The following is a 20,105-nucleotide window of genomic DNA, read 5'->3' as shown; positions in this document are numbered from 1 at the left end:
ATAATTACTCCTAGGTCCTTTTTGGAACAAACTTTCTTTACTTCTTTTGTACTGATTTTATATTGTCCTGATATTCTTTTTCTACTTTTTCTAAATTCCATTATACTAGGTTGGATAGAGTGAGAAACGAGGAGGTGATGAGAGGTGGAGTGGAAAAGGAGATGGCAGATAGGGCTGGTGAAAGAGTATGAGGATGGTTTGGATGCATGGAAAGAATGAGTGAAGATATATATATATGCTTAATGAAAAAAATTTATATGGGAAAACAAAATCAAACTTGCCTGTCTGAGAGCTCAGTTAGAATTCCTTGGATGACTTCTACATCATCCTCTTTAGGTTCCTCCACTGTCAAAGATGGCACCACCTACACACAAAAATCTTGACTCCAGTACTTTAAAATTATTTGTTATTCATTGAACTTGTTTCTACTCTGTTACACATGAAATATCTACTATATAAAGCATTACTTATAGGAAGATATACCAGTATACAACAGCAGAAAAATAATGATATTTATAAATATGCAAAAAGTTTATACTCCTTTGCCATGCAATATCTGGAAGAATTTAGACATCTATGATTATACATTATACATATGACCAATACCTGCTCTTTTGGAGGGTCATGCTGCTTTTGAAAGAGAGGCTGAAGCTTATGAAGAACAGTAGATGCAGTTTTATTTGCCAGACGCTCTTCATTCACACACTCATGGATCACTCTCTCTTTTGGTGCCACACTAGACTTTCCAAAATGAGTTTCACCCAATTCCTTTGTATTATTGAAAGATGCAGTACCTGTAGTAGTGTCTACAGATTTTCAATAGTTCTTTATCAAATTGAGTATAGTGTATATGTGTGCTTTGATATTTGGTGTATATAAATTTTCTTGAAACATAGTTTTAGCTAACTGGCTAATAAAGTATCACTCACTGAAATTCTAGAGATTTACATATAAAACATTTTGTTTGATAAAACTATCAATTACTCATACTAATACATATATACACATATATATATATATATATATATATATATATATATATATATATATATATATATATATATATATATATAAATATATATATATATAGATAGATATATATACCAAGGGCTTTTTCTCCCTTACAAGGGAGGTATCCAGAGTTAAAAGGCATAATTCCACTTCCAACTATTTCATCCCCACCCACTCCACTCCCATTCACCCCCCCTCTTCCCCTCTCCCTTTTCTTGGCTCCTCCTGGATGATGAATCATCCCTGCATCTCACCCATTGTCCTGGGTCAGAAGCAATGCAGCAAGACACAGCACATCCACAGCAAGGTCACTTCATTTAATCGGTGACCCCCATCCTGTCTCCGTCCCCTCATACAGAAAAAGAGAAGACAGGGAGAAATCCCTTTGGGCTGCATCAAAACATCATTCACATATAACCACTCCCTAACAACCCAATCCCCCACCCGCTCCCCTCCATGCATCACAATATTATACATATACAACCATTCCCCACTCAACCCTATCTTCTGTTTTCTCTTCCTTCCTCAACAGACATCACCCTCTTTCACAACATCCTTTTTACCCCATCCATCTCATCCTCAGTTGTCCCCTCATGTTCACTCCTTCCACATCAACCATCCACACTTCTTTCACTAATCTTTCTTTACTCATTCTTTCTGTGTCCAAACCATCCCAATACTCTTTCATCAACCCTATCTCCTAACTCCTTTTCCACCCAGCTCTCCCCCTCACCTCCTTGTTTCTCACTCTATCCAGCCTTGTAACTCCTACCATGCTTCTTAGACATTTTATCTCAAACATTTAAACTCTGCCTCTCTTCCTCTCTTATGTTCCATGTTTCTATCCCAAAGAGTGCTGTTGGCACAATCACTTCTTCATACAATCTCCTCTTAGTATCCATTCCCAAACGTCTATTTCTCATTACACTTTTTGATCCCCCATGGCATTTACTTGCTTCTCTCAATCTACATTCTAACTCCACCTCCACTCCTCCCTTTCCCGCCACATGCATCCCCAAGTATCTAAAGCTATCCACTTCCTCCAGCCTCTCTCCTTTAATACTCACTTCCAATTTGCTGCCATCCTCTCCCCCTTATACATCTCATCACCTTTTACCCACATTTACCTTCAATTTCCTCCTTTCGCACACCTTTCCAATTTCCATCACTAACTTCCTTAATACCTCCACTTATCCTGCTACAAGTGTAGTGTCGCCAGCAAACAACAACTGGCCCATTTTTCCCCATTTTCTTTAACTATCTCCAATCCCCTGCCCATTATCCTAGCATTTACCTCCCACGCCACCCCATCCACATACACTAATCAGCAACCCCTCTTTCCATCCCTTCATGCTGATACCAAACAAAAATATTTGTGTTATACCTAAACCCAAAGAAAACAGTGTACCTAATACTGTATTACTAACTTTAATTTCAAAGTATAGATAAAGCACATTAGTTTAGATATTCTGATATTATATAATGAGGTCTGAAAAGAACTGACAAAATGTGGAAGAACAAGTGTGAACATATGAAAAGAAACATTGTTTGTAATCATACCTTCAACATTTGCCTTTTCCTTCCATTTTCCTGGAAAAGCTGCAGCATTATTTTCTTGCACTTTTCTATTTTCACTTGAAAACCTGATCTTACCAGTATGTTGTGACTGCATCTGTATATTGTGATTTTTCTTCTTACCACTACTCTTACTGTGCTCACCATCCTGAAAAGAAGATAACAAAATATATATAATAATAACAATAATGATAATAATAATAAAATATAATAATAACAATAATATGCATAATAATAATAACAATGATACATGCATACATACATAGAGAGTGATAGATATCTGGAACAAACTGAATGAGGAAACAGTGAGTGCAAAAACTATACAACAATTTAAGATCAAACTGGGTGCTGAAAGATACAAAAGCAGGTCACTACGAGCATAGTTCTCTTCCCGTAAAATACAACTAGGTAAACTAGGTAAATACATACATACATACATACACCAAGACCTTTTTCCCAACAAAAGCAAGGTAGCCAAAGTCAAAAGGCATAATTCCACTCCCAACTAATTTATCCCAACCCACTCCACATCCATTCACCACCCCGTCCCTCCCCTCCTCTTTTCTTGGCTCCTCATGGATGACAGATCATCCATGCATCTTGCTCATTGCCCTGAGTCAGAAACAATGCAGCAAGACACAGCACATCCACAGCAAGGTCACTTCATTTAATCAGCAAACCCCCCCCCCCATATCTGTCCCCTCATGAAGAAAAAGAGAGGACAGGGAGAAATCCCTTCAGGCTGCATCAAAATATCATTCAAACATAACCACTCCCTAACCCCTCCCATCCCCTACCCACTCCCTTCCATGCATCACAGCATCATCCAAATACAACCATTCTCCACTCAACCCCATCTCCTGTGTTCTCCCTTCCTTCTTCAACACGCATCCCCCTCTTTCTCAATCCCTCCATCTCATCCTCAATCACCCCCCTGTTCACTCCACCCACCTTAGGCAATGGCATAACAATAATGATAATAACAATAATAATAATACATACATCCATACACTAAGGGTTTTTTCCACCTTACAAGGGAGGTACCCAAAGTCAAAGGCATAAATCCATTCCCACCCATTTCTTCCCCACATACTCCATTCCCATTCACCACCCCTCCCTCCCTCTTTTCTTGGCTCTTCCTGGATGATGGGTCATCCCTGCATCTCGCCCACTGCCCTGGGTCAGAAGCAATGCAACAAGACACAGCACATCCACAGCAAGGCTGCTTCATTTAATCAGTGACCCAACCCCCCACTCTCCATCCCCTCACACAGAAAAAGAGAAGACGGGGAGAAATCCCTTAGGGTTGCATCAAAATATCATTCACACATATTCTCTCATCCCCTACCCACTCCTTTCATGCATCACAGTATCATCCATATACAAACATTCTCAACTCACCCCTCTCCTCTGTCTTCTCCCTTCCTTCTTTAACAGACATTCCCCTCTTTCCCAATGCCTTTTTTACCCCATCCATCCATCTCATCCTTGGTTGCCCCCTCATGTTCACTCCCTCCACCTTTCACACCTCTTTTACTAATCTCTCTTTACTCATTCTTTCCATGTGTCCAAACCATCCCAATACTCTTTCATTAACCCTATCTCCCAACTCCCTTTCTACACCTGCTCTCCTCTTCACATCATCATTTCTCACTTTATCTAGCCTAGTAACAGGAGGTGCTCAGATGAGAGGGAGGGTGGGAGGGGTGTGGAGTGTATTTGGGGATGAAATGGGTGGGAGTGTTTTTATGCCTTTCCCTTTTTGGCTACCTCCCTTGGAAGGGGGAAAAAGCCTTGGTATATGTATGTATGTATGTAGTAACCCCTACCATACTTCTCAGGTATTTCATCTCAAACACACACCCTTCCTCTCTTATGTTCCATGTTTCTGCCCCTATCACCCTGTTGGCACAATCATCCCTTCATACAATCTTGTCTTTGCATCCATTCCCAAATGTATATTTCTCATTATAGTTTTTAATCTACAAAAATAATAATAATAATAACAATAATAATAATAATGATAATAATAATAATACATACATATATCAAAGGCTTTTTCACCCTTATAAGGGAGGTAGCCAAAAAACAAAGGCATAAAAAAAACACTCACACCCATTCCAACCCTATCACACTCAACCCCCCTCCACCCTCTTCCCTCCCTCTTATCTTGGCACCTCCTGGATGACAGGTCATCCCTGCATCTTGTCCACTGTCCTGGTCAGAGGCAGTGTTGCAAGACATAGCATATCCACAGCAAGGCCACTTCATTAAATCAGCAACCCCCCTTCTCCCTCCCCTCATGCAGAAATGGAGAAGATGGAGAGAAATCCCTTCAGGCTGCATCAAATTTTTCTCACACATACTCCCTCACCCCCCACCCCCATCCATTCCACCTCATACATCACAACATCATCCATATACAACCATTCTCCATTAATCCCTGTCTTCTGTCCTCTCTCGTCCTTCCTCAACAGACATTTCCCTCTTCCCCAATGCCCCTTTTACCCCATCCATCCATCTCATCCTAGTTTGCCCCCTCATGTTCACTCCTTCCACTTCTGCCTTCCACACCTCTTTCATTATTCTTTCTTCACTCATTTTTTCCATGTGTCCAAACTATCTCAATACTCTTTCATCCACCCTATCTCCTAACTCCCTTTCCACCTCCATTCTCCTTCTCACCTCCTCATTTCTCACTTTATCCAGCCTAGTAACCCCTATCATACTTCTCAGACACTTCATCTCAAACACATTCAAACTCCTTCTCTCTTCTTCTCTTATGTTCCATGTTTCTGCCCCATACAGTGCTGCTGGTACAATCACTCCTTCATACAATCTCCTCTTAGTATCCATTCCCAAATGTCTATTTTTCATTACACTTTTTAATCCACCAAGGCATTTACTCACTTCTCTCAATCTACATTCTACCTCCACCTCCACTCCTCCCTTTCCTGCCACATTCACACCCAAGTATCTAAAACTATCCAATTTCTCCAGTCTCTCTCCCTTAATACTCACATCCACTCTGCTGCCACTTTCACCCCTTGTACATCTCATAACCTTACTTTTACCCACATTTATCTTCAACTTCCTTCTTTCACACACTTTCCCAAACTCTGTCACCAACTTCCTCAATCATTCCTCTGATCCTGCTACAAGCGCAGTGTTGTCCGCAAACAACAGCTGGCTTATCTCCCACTTTTCTCTATTTCCTTTAATCATCTCCAATCACTGACCCACCACCCTTGCATTTATCTCTTGCACCACCCCATCCATGTATAAATTGAACCTTTTTCCAACCACTTACCTCTTTTTCTATGGACTCTTTATTCTCTTTATTATTATTCTTTAATTCCTCATTCTCATCCTTTACTTCTTTTAACTGTCTTTTTAATTTTTCTGTTTGTTTAGGTTTTGGTTCTCCTTATTTAGTTCTTCCAATTTATCAACTTTGTGTAATCAGTGCAAGTTGAATGAACCTAACCTCCCATGATTTGTTCATTTTTGTTAGTTTTTCCTCTAGACTTGCTAATCGGGGGAGGTTGTCATCTCCTCCCTCATTAAATCCATAGAAATAATTATCTCCACTTTCTATTGTGTTGTTCTTATCTATATTTCTAATTTTTACGCCTTTACTAATTTCTTCAATTTCACCTCTGTCGCCTGCGCATCTCTTGTTGACATTCTTTCTGATGTCCTGGGCCCATTCATCCCCTTCCTCATTTTCTTCCATTTTCCTCAATACCTTCTCCTTTTTATTCACCTTCCCACTACACCATGAGCTTTCCCCTTCCCTACTAATACAACACAGGTACTCCCTCATCATTGAAATCCACCAAAAAAAAAAAAAAAAAATCCGGAGTTCCAAACTTCGCCGTGAATCTGACAATTGTGTGTGTGTGTGAGAAAGAAAAAAAATACCTGTTTTTGGTGAGGAGGAAGTTTTTTATTCCTTCTAGCTTTCTGTTTCCCTGTTCGACTCTGCAAGAAAAAGAAATCAACACAGTAGTGCTTTTATAGTTTTATAGATTTTATTGTAGCAAATACTAAGTGATTTAAATAAACAATGGGGAGTCAGACCCTAGTTTGGACAGGATCAATCAACTGATACCCTGCTCATTTTACTTGAGCTGTGCAATATAATCATGTAGTGTTTGCAATAAAATCTAGTGTGTCCAGGTCTAAAGTGTTGCTTATGTTGTATGTACTAAGACAAAATAAATTGTTAGCATTAATAAAAATCCTTCATACCCAGTTATTCTTTAACTTGGTGTGAGCCAGCTTACTGATCAATGTCCGCACAGCATTGGGCTCAAGGATGGGAAGAGCTGTAGAGTTTAAATCTGATGAAGATATCTCCAGTCCACTGGAGTCCTCACTCTTCTCTACTAAAGATTTCCTCCTTTCTTCTGATGCCTGAATTAAGAAATACTGATTCATTTGTCAATCAAGCCATAGATTACAACTGTTCTGAGGTTGTAAGACTGAGATATGAGTATTAAGTTTTATTTTTCTATCAAAATAATCTGAAAAGAATGAAAAGATGTTTTGGAAGGAAGTAAAATAAAAAGAGAGGGAGGCAAGACTGATAGAGACAAGGTAAAAGGTGCAGATGGACAGATACTAATAGAAGTGAAGGCAGTAAGGGGAAGATTGGGAAAATACTTAGGGGACTTCTTGTATGAAAAGGAGCACATGGGATATTTTTTCTTGTCTGTCCCATAAGTTTCTAAAGTGGATGAGGGGGAGGGTTGCAATATAATGAAGCAGTGAGAGTACACCAGCTCCAGATGTCAGGACCACCTGCAATCAATCAATCACTAACCTCCTCCAAATTCAACAATTTTCTGAAATACTCTACCCATATTCCCTTAACCACCTTCACCTCTATTAACATCTATCCATCTCCATCCTTTATATTTTCCTTTTTACCTGACTCACCCACTCCTCACTCTTTTTTACTTCATTCCAAAACATCTTTACATTTTTTTCTTAATTCTCAGTCAAACTCCTACTCCATCTTACATCTGCTCTCCTTTTTGCCTCCCTCACCTTATGTTTTGCTTCTCTGTTTTTGCACTTTTTATGTGCTTTCCTAGTTCTATCTTACAAATATCCACATATACTTACTTCCTATCTTCTAATACTGCCTTCACCTCTTCATTCCACCATTCACTACCCTTCCTTTTGTTCCCTCACATCTTTCTCATCATACATATCATCTCTGTGCACTTTGTCACTTTCCATTCTTCTTCTACTCATAATTCCCCTTTATCCTCAAGACCTCTCACACTTCTCTCAGCTTTACCTGGTATTCTTTCTCTTTTTCCTTTTCATTCAATTTGTTAACTCTCACACCTCTCTACTTCCCACTCTTTTCCTCCTCCTCCACTTTTCCTCCATTTCACCTTTCTACCAAAAAATTATCTGACACTCCCCCACTCTCTCCCCTGAGAATATGAACATCTATAAATCTTCCTATCTTTCTTTTTTGGATACCACTACATAGTCTACTAATGCTCTATCAATTACCTTTTCCTCCACCACCCTTTCCAATGTATACTTATGCTTCAATCTCTTAAACACTGTGTTTGTTATCAACTCCCTTTCTAAACACATCTCCAACATCATCTCTCCACTAAGATTTTTACCTGCACCCTAAACTTTCATACTACTCAATTTATTGGCTCATCCTATACTCCAGCATTGAGAACCCCCAACAATATTACATTCACATTCCTACCCGAACATTTAAATCTATCCAAAGAGCCTCCCTTTCCTCTTTACTTTCATCATTACCAGTCTCACCTTCACCCACATTAACCTTGAAGATGCTTCCCTACACTCCACCATGCACTTTCCTACCTCATCACTTACCAGCAGACCCACTCCTGCCCTCCTTCACCCTCTCATCACTACCAACACTCTCCCCACTACTCCCCACAATCAAAATCATCCCTTCCTTTCAACTTAGTTTCACTTTACACTAACATATCAATATTCCTTCTCACAAACAATCTGCCAATCTATTACCTTTTATTCTCATCTGTACAACCATGCACAATTAATTATCTAATACATACTGTATATTAGTGTATCATATACTACTAACAGTTTATGCAAAATGACACTGCAGTGGGTATGGAAATTCATGTTGGCCACATTCAACACTAGCAAAATAGAATAATTAATCCAAAAAGAAGTACAAATAGACAAATTTAAGAAAAGGATCATCAACAGTCATTCATTGTACCTAAAAACATACCCATGTCTTTTTTGCAGTTCAAAGAAATTAAGTTTTAAGTTCATAAGGATGCCAATAACTTACTTATAGTTATCTACAGCTGAAATACAACCTACTAACCTCAATTTTCTTTATATCTGGAGTATCAAACCCAATGGTACTGAGGAGTTGAAAAAGCAATGAAGCAGAGTGTAACAACTTCTCCTGTAATAATCTTCCTTTTGTTTCATCAACTGTGAATGGGAGGTATTGTAGAAGTCCCTTTGTAAAGAAATGAAAGAATATTACATATTAAAGGCCTCATGTCTGACACAAACAATATACTGTAATAAGATGATCATCATCATGAGGAGAAGGAAAATAAATAATAATAATCAATCAATTGTTGCCTCAAGTTCCCATACGTGGCTGGCAACAGTACTCAGAATTTCCCACAGATCTCTCCAAGAAGAAAATTTGGACTGATGTCTGTGTTGTATCAATGTGGGACTTTCTGTCACTGGCTGAAAGTGGTAGGAAGAGAGGGCAGTTACTAGTTGTCAACTTTGTGTGTGAAAAAGTATAAGAAATAAAGTTGCAATTAAAGGAGAGAGATCTTGGGCCCAGTCTGGAGACTGAATGTTAGCCCCTCAGGGCTGCACCTATTATTATTTGTGGTGAGGGGGTTGATGAAATTTGAAAATAGGCAGCTTCACTGTCCATCCTGCAGGACCACAACATACAGGTACCCATAATTGGTTCGCTAAAAAATACATAAATAAATGAAATACTGTAGTAATCTATTTATCTATAGACCAACAGCTTTTTCCCCTTTATATGGGAGGTAGCCAAGTCAAAAGACACATAACCACTCCCATCTATTTCATTTTTTTCACTTTTCAATTTTCCACTGCATACATGTACCTGTCATTGGTCCCCTAAAAAAAAAAATACGTATATAGTTATCTATTTATATACCAAGGGCTTTTCCCCCCTTATTAGGATGGTAGCAAAGTCAAAAGGCACATAACCACTCCTTCCCATTTCATTTTTTTCACTTTTCAATTTTCCAACTGTAGTAATAATAAGGCCAAGCTTTAGGATTTGGAAAAGATTTATGACAGGGTAGACAGGAAGGCACTGTGGGAGGTATTACAGATATATAGGATAGGAGGAAAGCTGTTAAGAGCAGTCAAGAGTTTTTACAAGAGTAGTAGAGCTTGTGTTACAATTAGAAATGGAGAGAGTGAGTGGTTTGTGGTAAAGGTGAGATTTCGTCAGGGATGCATTGTCACCTTGGCTGTTCAATTTATATGTGGATGGGGTGGTGCAAGAGGTAAACACAAGGGTAATGGGCTAGGGATTGGGGATGGTTAAAGAAAATGGAGAAAAATGGGAGATAAACTGGTTGTTATTTGCTGACGACACTGCTCTTGTGGCAGGATCAGAGGAGGGATTAAGGAAGTTAGTGATAGTGTTTGGGTAGGTGTGCAAAAGAAGGAAGTTGGAGATAAATGTGGGTAAAAGTAAGGTGGTGAGATGTACTAGGGGAGAATGTAGCAGCAAATTGGAAGTGAGTATTAAGGGAGAGAGACTAGAGGAAGTTTGGTGAATGAAGGCAGAGATGGGACCTTATTAGCACAGCTCTAACAGTGTATAATACAAATTGGTCAATACAACTAGGTACATATATACACACGCTGTTACCTGTAAAACATGTAACAAACTTCTTGAAGTAGATGCAACAGTTCTAAGCATTTTTTCATCCATGACCTTCTCTCCTGAATTCAAAGTCCTTCGCATTTTCGCAATCTGAAAAGTATGATTGATAACTTGTAGGGATTAGTAGTTCACCAAACAAATGAAAGCTTTACTTCATGCATACAGTTACTTTAAATATATTTTCTCAATAATAATGATAATAATAATAATGATTACTGTTGCAAAGTTTCACTAATTGAAAACTCAGCCCCACAGCAGCTGGCAACTGTCCTTTGGCCATCCAATAGATCTCTCTGTGAAGAAACCTTGGGCTACTTTTTGTGTTTCATTAGTATAGGACATTTTCTAGGTCACCATCTTACAGTTGTTGTTGTTGTCGTTCCCTAGACTGTCTGTCCGAGCAGTCCCGTCTCCCCAAGGAAGGCCACAGCCGAGACTGGGTTTTCCCACAAATCCTTTATAGAGTGTATGTTGTGTTGTTTGCGTGCATGATTGTGTATAATGCAGTCTTCCATTATGTGTTGTATGGTATGGGGTGAAGTGTTACATCCTGGGCAGCTGTTCACAACACGGTCGTCCAGCCTCCTCTGGTAGCTTAGAAGTGCTGGGTGGTGACCGCATCTGGAGCTGCAACGTCTACGTCGTGGGACCACCCCCCAACCCCAAGAGTTGGGGGCCAAACAGCAGCATTTACCCCTGGCCATCAGCTCTACGCAGATGGCACCGATCCCCAAGGAGGAGCTACGCCTACCTGGGGGAGTACCACAATCCTTTTTTTCCAACACACAATGTTACGTTTTTTCTGCACTGAGGGGTCATTTTCCGGCGATCACCCCTCTTCTTCTACTTTTAGCCGGAGATGTAGAGAGCAATCCTGGGCCCACCACAAAATACACATGCCCAACATGCTCTAAACCCATTACTTCGAGCAAACAGACAAAGGGCTCAGTTCAGTGCAATATGTGCAAAAACTGGGCCCACCTCACTTGTACAACACTTGCTGACACAAACCAATACACAAACACTTGGACATGTTCTACCTGCCCTCCAGTAACCCCAATCCCACCTCCCCAACCACAGCCAACACCCTTACCCACTCCCAATTTCCCCTTGCCCTTACCCCCGATTAGTACTCCCCTTCCTTTGTCCCCGATCTCTCCTTTCCCCCCCTCTGACCCAGATCCTACACCTTCCCCACTACCACCCCAACCTCAACCCCAAACGGCAACATACAACACATACAAAACACACAACATCAACATATTACAACACAACATTGACGGTATTAACACTAAAAAACATGAACTTGAACACTTTCTTAAACAACACAACATACACATTGCAATTCTACAAGAAACAAAATTAAGACACTCACACAAAACACCATCATTTCATAATTACACCACCATCAGACAAGACCGGACTGACGGCAATGGCGGTGGACTCGTCACCCTGATCCACCATTCCATCTGTTTTGTGGACACAAGTGCCACAACCAAAATTCTCCTCCCTACCACAGATAACACAACAGAAACCCAATCCATTCGTATCCGCACAGGCAACAATTCAACACTAACAATAGTTAACATGTACATTCCCCCCCAATCATCCCCCACAGTTCCAAACACCTTCAGACCTCAGCTCAGCCAACTAACCTCAATCCCCAACCTGATCATGGGTGGTGACTTCAACGCCAAGTCGTCTGCCTGGTTTGTCGACAACCCCGACACAGACAGAGGGCTTGATATACAGACTCAACTCGACTCATTGACTATCATGAACAACACGCATAATCATACACATATCCCATACCAAGCCCTCTACACTCCCTCCTCTCCTGATATCACCTTTTGCTCCCCCTGCCTAACCCCAACAACATCATGGAGAGTGGTCGGAGCCCTTGGTTCTGACCACCTTCCAATCATCATCACCACCAAAACAAGATGCACCCCAGCTGGCCACAGACACACTTACACCAATTACAAGAGAGCTAACTGGGAAGCCTTTAATGAAGAGACAGAACAACATTTTGAAACACTTAACAGTACACCAATCACAAACATAAACAATGCTGTGCACGCTTTTAATACAATCATACAAAACGCAGACAAGAGATACATCCCTAGAGGCAACAGAAAATCACACAACCCCAACTTCACACCAGAAATCCAAGGCCTCATCAGACAACGTGACACACTTAAACACGATACCCCCACACCTATCCCTCAAAACATAGCAGACCAAATACAAACACTAAACACTGTGATTGCCAATAAAATACATGAACAAAAAACACAAAATTGGCAAAACTTTATCAATACACTTGATCACAAAACAAACACCAGCAAATTGTACAAAACACTCAACAGCATCACACTATCCAACACTAACACTACACGCTCTCACGCAGCAATAATCACAACAACAGATAATCTACCCTCAAACAGACAACAAGCAAACGCACTCATACGTCATTTTGCACAGACGAGCCATCTTACATCTCACCCTGACGACCGACGCACCATTCGACGTAAGAAAGACTTTCCCACAGACTCAGACTATACACCCTTCATAGACAGTCAGACAAAACTCATAATGCATAGTCTCAAGCACTCATCTGCCTGTGGCCCTGATAACATAAGCAACATCCACCTAAAACACATTGGACCACAAGGTATACACGCACTCACAAACATTGCAAACTACAGCTATTCACACAACACTATACCCGACATCTGGAAGCATGGTAAAATAATCACCATCCCAAAACCGAACAAAGACCCAACAATCCCATCATCGCACCGCCCAATCACACTTCTCTGCACCCCCTCTAAAGTCATTGAACGCCTAATACTTAAACTTGTCACACCATATATTCCCCTTGCTGACTCACAACACGGTTTTAGGCCACTACACTCCACAAACACTCTTCTGACAAACCTCACACAAAGAATTTTTGATGGCATCAATTCAGATAGGCCCCACCACAGAACACTTCTTATAACATTGGACATTAGTAAAGCTTTTGATGCTATCCCCCGCCACAACCTAACAAATAAAATATATAACACAGACATGCACAATAACACCAAAAGATGGCTGGCCAATTATCTGGCAGGCAGGAATGCTCATGTGTCATATAATGGCCAATCATCGCACATCAGAAACATTAAGAACGGAGTACCGCAGGGCTCAGTTCTATCCCCCACATTATTTAATCTATACATGCATGACTTACCCACGCCAGACACCTCAGAAATACAAATCTCTTCTTACGCAGACGACATAACAATCACATGCACACATCGTAACACAGACAAAGCTGCAGAAATAATCCAGCCTTACCTTGACACACTCAACACATGGTTCATCACAAACAGACTCAAAATAGCTCCAACCAAATCTACAGCAACACTTCTCACCAACTGGACAAAAGAACACAAATACATACCTCATCTCTACATCAACAACACTCTAATACCACACACAAACACACCGAAAATTCTTGGTGTAACATACGATACATCCATGTCTTTCAAACAACACCTCACAAACATAAAAAACAAATGCACACCTAGACTTAACGCACTTAAGTCAATCACTGGAACAACATTTGGACAAAACAAAGAAACTAATATAACAATATACAAACAATGTATACGCTCAGTGATGAATTATGCGAGTCCTGCATGGGCTCCTAATCTCAGTGAGACACACCACAACACCCTTCAAATCATACAAAACAAAGCCCTAAAAACAATTACAGGCTGCACAAATACATCACCTACAGACCATTTACACCATGAAACAAAAGTCCTCAAAGTCAAGGAACACCTCGACATGAGAGGCACACAAACACTTGCTGCAGCCACCACAAACACATCACACCCGTTACACTACATAGCAGAACACCCACACACACCAAGAAACATTAAAACTACACCCAAAGACCTTTATTACACAAAGATACTCTCTTCTCTTCCTCCACAACCACCAAATACCAGCCTCCGGAAACATATTCATAATCATATCACTCACCGCTCCATTAACACACTGAAAGACAACACACTGCTGCATGCCAGACCCCCTGATATCCACCCTTCTGAATCCTCTACAGTAGTAACAGGGGAGCAGTCCCTGGTTGTCCCATTGTGAAAAGGTGGAGGAAATAAAGCAGAAGCTGAGAGATCTTAACCTCTTCACTCCGGGGCACATCGCACGTCTGGCAGCATTAGCTGCCTGACATGCGATGTTGCGTCATATTAATGGCATTATAAAAAATAAAGTCAGTGCTCAATTGTTCGTTCTCTTTCACCCGTGTATTTTGATAACCATAGAAAATTGATGACGCCAGTTTAGAGAGAATGGAAATTACGTAGGTACGACTACAATAAAATATAATCAAGATGGCGACATCGGCATCATCGAGTACCCACTTGCTCCTCATGCCGCCTACGTAGGCGTCACTGTATGGAAGTGGTTAAGCCCAGTTCAGAAACTAAATGTCAGCCCCTTAAGAGGTTATCACACTGGGCTTCCATGGGCTTCACCAGTAACGACAGTTGAGAGTTTGTTTGGGTAAAAACGACTGCAGTTACAATATTTTATTTTCTAAATCTCCAAATATCAAATTATCTTTCTGTCATATATACCAAAACTGAATGATGAACTAAGAGATTGTAAATTTATACAAATGTTTGACATACTATTGAAATGTTCTTAGAGAAGTCTAGATTTCTATAAGCGAAGTCATGTTCTAATTATTCAAATGGAGGTTGGAGGTAGGATGTGGGAGAGAAAATAGCCCAGTGTGATAACTGCTTTATGGTTGCACCTCCAGATAGAGGTGGTGTTGATGAACTTTGAAGGTGGGCAGCAGGAAGATGATTCTCTCTGATCTCCATCTTGCAGAACCACCACTTGAAGGTACTCATTACTGATCCCAATTATCATTGACTCGTATAACTGAAAACAATTAGCATTAACAGATTACAATTCAATTCCACTCCAATAATGTGATGTACCCTTCATGAAACCAGCATCACTTAAGCCCACACGTAAAATGGGGTTTTAACATGCACCTTTAACAGTTTTGAATAATAGTGAAAGCTTTGTGTTACTTCATCAGTCATGAAGACAATTTCTATAAATCTTACGCATTTTCACTTCAAGGCATTGTAACTTTATACACACAACCTCAGCCTTTCATTCTTAAACAATTGGTCTTTCTTCCACAAGTAGCAGGCTAAAACACTGGAGTATAAGCTAAGTAGACACAACATGCATATGCACTGATAAAAAATGGGTAAATTTTCCTACCTCAGTCTGAACAACATACAGTGTCCTTCCAGTGGGATGGATATACTCATTCCATCGTTTCTTTCTGATGGCTTGTTCATTTGGCGTGACAAACTCTTTAGATTCAGTTTTCTTTTCTGAAGTTTCAATGTTCATCAGTGTCTCATGTATGAGTTTAATGGTTCTTTCTATTTGTCTAACTCTCATTTTCATGCCCCTCTCTGGCTTTGCAATAATTCGAGTTTTAGTTTTTGGGCTCATTAACACAGTCACGCTACTTCTAGATGATAAGCCTTCAGCTTTCGTTTGGACTATAGAGAGTTGAAGGAGTTTCCTTTTCTGCATTATGAGTTTAGCTCTTTCTTGTGCCTTTCTAGCTATGTCATCTCTACATGTCTGTAATATTCAGAATCTTTACTTCATACAGTGATAAAATCTATGGGAAAAAGTACTAATAATCTATACTTGGAAAATAATATATTAGATGAAAACAAAATAACCTTATAATAACATGTGAAGATGTTCAGAATTAAGACATTGTTTATTCCATCAAACTACTGGGTCACAATTCTATTTTTAATACTTGCAAATAAACAATTCAAATTAATGTTGAATATTCATCCATGAAGTGCTAAAATGGGAGAGTTGATGAATGGTTTTGATGGGTGTGGGTGGGTATACACTTTGATCTGACCAACCCCTTTATAAGGAGAAGGCCCTTTGCTATTTATGTATGTATATTTTTTACATTATTAAATTTTTCAATGACATGGCTATCTAGCCTTAGAGAAAAGCTCACCTTCTGGATTGTGCTTTGGTTGTCCGCATGTGAAAGAGGTTGTGACATCAAGCGATGAACTGTAATAGCCGAAGGTAATCTTGCCTGGTGCTCATGACTATGTGATGAGTTGGGCTGACTACCAATATGCTGAGAACCCATTACAGATAATTCTGTAATGTAAAATCAATAGTTAAATTGATATATATATGCATTTACAAAAGAACAGAAAAAGATGTTTTGGTAGGAAATGAAAAGAGTGTGAGAATGGGGAATCAGGTAGAGAGAAAATGGTAAAGGAAGCAGACGAACAGATACAAATGGATGTGAAGGCAGTAAGGGAGAAATGGGACTTGTTGAATATGGAGGAGGTTAGAAGGAGTTTGATTCTGGCAGCAGGAAATACCAGAAAAATTACTGTGATAGGAGAAAATTATATTTCTATAGGAAAAGATTGTACAAAACCAATGATGCACATGCTTCAATCCCTGCACCTCTCACATGCCATAAATCATATGTAATCACATTTGGGGTAAGGAGGGGTATGGAATAAGAGGTTTACTTGGGAAGACTATGGGGACTGGTGCTGGCATGTGAGTGAAGCAATGTGCTCCCTGGCATATGCCCCCAATGGATGATAAATATTTAATCTTTAAAAAACAAAAAAACTAGGTGTTTACTTTAACAATATTATTTCACAGTTTTGCTTTTATTCTACTTTGTGAACTCACTATAACACTTAACTTTATCTATAGGTTTGCACTTGAACTCCTTAAGTTTAAATTAGTTCCAGCACTCAACGTCTGACACCAAGTCACCTGTGGCAATGCCCAGTTTACATGCCAAATCTACCCCAACTGTTTGTGCTTGCCTTCTTTTGTTACTTGCACCGGTAAGCACTTTGTAATATTCATTTCTGGTTGGTGCAGTTACAAAAATGAAAAAGCTAAAAAACCTTATATGCATACAGTCAACCCTTTCTATTATGAACCACAATACAGTAACTTTCAAATATAGTGAATGCTCTGATCAATAAAACAAGTCTCAGATATACTAAACTCTACATCATTATATGCAGCAAGTGATCTAAAAGTCTCACAATCTGATGATCTGATTGTTTGGCATGGTAAGTACAGTTGATTACTGAAATGTAAAAAAACTTTGTACTTAACTCTTCAAATTCAGTTACATAGAATATAAAATAACACTAGCTGCAAAAGGAGGAAATACTAGCACCCTTATAAAGCACATTATTAGATAAAACATTTAAAATTTCCCCTCAATGAGTTCATTATAGCAAGGTCTCACTCTACTTACTCTACTCAAATGCAAAGTTTCTCAAGAGCATAGCAATAAAAGGAACAACTGCCAGTCTTAACACACTGAAAGACAACACACTGCTGCATGCCAGACCCCCTGATATCCACCCTTCTGAATCCTCTCTCCCACGAAAGGACAGAGTCCACTTGGCCAGACTGCGGTGCGGTCACCACCCAGCACTTCTAAGCTACCAGAAGAGGCTGGATGACCGCATTGTGAACAGCTGCCCAGGATGTAACACTTCACCCCATACCATACAACACATAATGGAAGACTGCATTATACACAATCATGCACGCAAACAACACAACATACGCTCTATAAAGGATTTGTGGGAAAACCCAGTTTCGGCTATGGCATTCCTTGGGGAGACGGGACTGCTCGGACAGACAGTCTAGGGAACGACAACAACAACAACAACAACAACAACTGCCAGTGTAGCAAATCCTCTTGCCAGGATGAATAGTGGAGTTCTCCAAGGATCTCTTTTGGGTGTTATCTTGTTTCTTATTTATATTAACTTGGTTTTCACAAATTATATGTACAGATACAATATACAAATACGATTGCTGATAAATTGAGAATCAATACATCTGCATCTTCTGTTTCACCTGACTTGTTCATTATGACGACATAAACCTTGCCCAGTCGTAGAATCTTAAGAAAAATACTGCCCTAATGGCTAATTCAGTTTGTTGATTAAGCATCATTATCATATGTCGATATGACCTGGGACTGGGAGTGTTGACAGTTCCTCACAATTTTACCAATATATGTAGAACTGCCAACAAGGTCACCAACATGGACTCCAAGCTTTTGAAATGCACAACCAAATAGGATTACTCATTTGATCTCTATACTTCACACATCTTCAGTAACTTAAATCTCTTTAGACTTATTATACAGTTTTGTTGTTTGTTTGATATACTGAATGCGAGGGAGACATCATATTACTGGGGAGTGGGGGGTACAATATTAGTGACATAAGCAAATCTCTATATTTTACAATATTGTGAACAGTACACATTGCTATCCTTGATTTGTATTCAGTAGCGAGTAATTCAGAATCAGACAGTAATTAACCGCGGCCTCTTCTTGTTCATATTTTCAAATTTAGCTTATAACTTGCACATACTACCTTTCCAATTACTTTCAACAGTTTTTTTTTCGATGTGGAACTCTAAAAAACTGCGAAAGTGTCATAAATTTACAGTGAATAATGGTTTACTGTTTGCACCTTATTTTTCATGTTCAAATGGCTTACCCTGCGATTCTGGTATTTGGTTTGTTTACAAACAAACACGTTTGCAGAATAAAGTATATATGTTTATACGAGTAAATAATATGCCAGTGTTTTTGTTGCTCTACAACTAGAATTATGAATGAATTAGATTATTCAACATATTTGAAAATTCATACATAGCATATTTATAATAAAATTTAGTTTCTCAGTCATATATTGAGTTCTAGTTCCAGGCTCGCAGATTGCGAGTAGGCTACTAATAGCAAGTTTAAACGCAGAGCATTCCCAGTGTAACTACACCTTGAATTATATTTACCGAATAAGATATTTCTAGATATCTATTTAGAAATATTAATCCATGTATTTTGTTCTGGCTAACAGCAGATTATTATATTTGACTGAAACTAGAACTTATGGCAGAGTAATGGCTAAAGTAGAAAAAAAAATGATAAATGGCGTATATCGACAAAGTACAAAAGATTCTCAATAGATGGGGTATTTTGTCTAATGTATTTTTAGAATATTACGACAAAAGTACAACAGATTCTCAACAGATGGGGTATAATGTTAATAAATAATGTTACTTAGAATATTACGGCAAAAGTACAATAAATTGTCAATAGATGGGACATGTTACTAATAAGTATATAATGCACATTACCGCACAAAATTTGCAATAATTGGATGTATACCACCAATAAATATTAGTTCCTGAGCTTTGTCGCAAAAGTATACAGGATTATCAATAAATACAATTTAGGTTTTAATCTATATTGCTAGGCTACATTTTCTACGGCAAGCTTTTGAAATTGCAATTTGTTCGAGACTATTTTTATTATTTTTAACTCTTATAATGTGTCCAGAGTGAAGGAATGTGGAAAGTACTGTCCGAATTCAGGATCTAAGTTAAATTGATAAAAGGTTTGCAAACA

General features: G+C 39.2%; 1 protein-coding gene across 2 annotated transcripts in view; it reads right to left on the bottom strand.

Moving 5' to 3' along the window:
* Positions 1 to 19,307, bottom strand: part of LOC143021462 (uncharacterized) — a 28,260-nt gene extending 8,953 nt beyond the window's left edge. Inside the window, exons 1-10 of one of the 2 annotated variants that reach the window (XM_076178992.1) lie at positions 19,195 to 19,307; positions 16,632 to 16,783; positions 15,854 to 16,228; positions 10,520 to 10,624; positions 8,954 to 9,094; positions 6,841 to 7,005; positions 6,511 to 6,570; positions 2,572 to 2,734; positions 607 to 794; positions 282 to 364 (exon numbers count right to left, since the gene is read on the bottom strand). In XM_076178992.1, coding sequence (XP_076035107.1) covers positions 282 to 364; positions 607 to 794; positions 2,572 to 2,734; positions 6,511 to 6,570; positions 6,841 to 7,005; positions 8,954 to 9,094; positions 10,520 to 10,624; positions 15,854 to 16,228; positions 16,632 to 16,772 — 1,421 coding nt within the window. In that variant the 5' untranslated portion in view covers positions 16,773 to 16,783; positions 19,195 to 19,307. Of the gene's footprint in view, positions 1 to 281; positions 365 to 606; positions 795 to 2,571; positions 2,735 to 6,510; positions 6,571 to 6,840; positions 7,006 to 8,953; positions 9,095 to 10,519; positions 10,625 to 15,853; positions 16,245 to 16,631; positions 16,784 to 19,194 lie in introns of those variants that run through there. The other variant, XM_076178993.1, reaches the window with a different exon arrangement.
* Between the last annotated feature and the right edge of the window lie 798 nt (positions 19,308 to 20,105).

Source organism: Oratosquilla oratoria, chromosome 42 (assembly GCF_046742065.1).
Source record: "Oratosquilla oratoria isolate Oo_2021 chromosome 42, ASM4674206v1, whole genome shotgun sequence".
Classification (NCBI taxonomy): Eukaryota; Metazoa; Arthropoda; class Malacostraca; order Stomatopoda; family Squillidae; genus Oratosquilla; species Oratosquilla oratoria.
The sequence above is the reverse complement of the archived record's forward strand: the minus strand, read 5'-3'. Positions and strand labels throughout refer to the sequence as shown.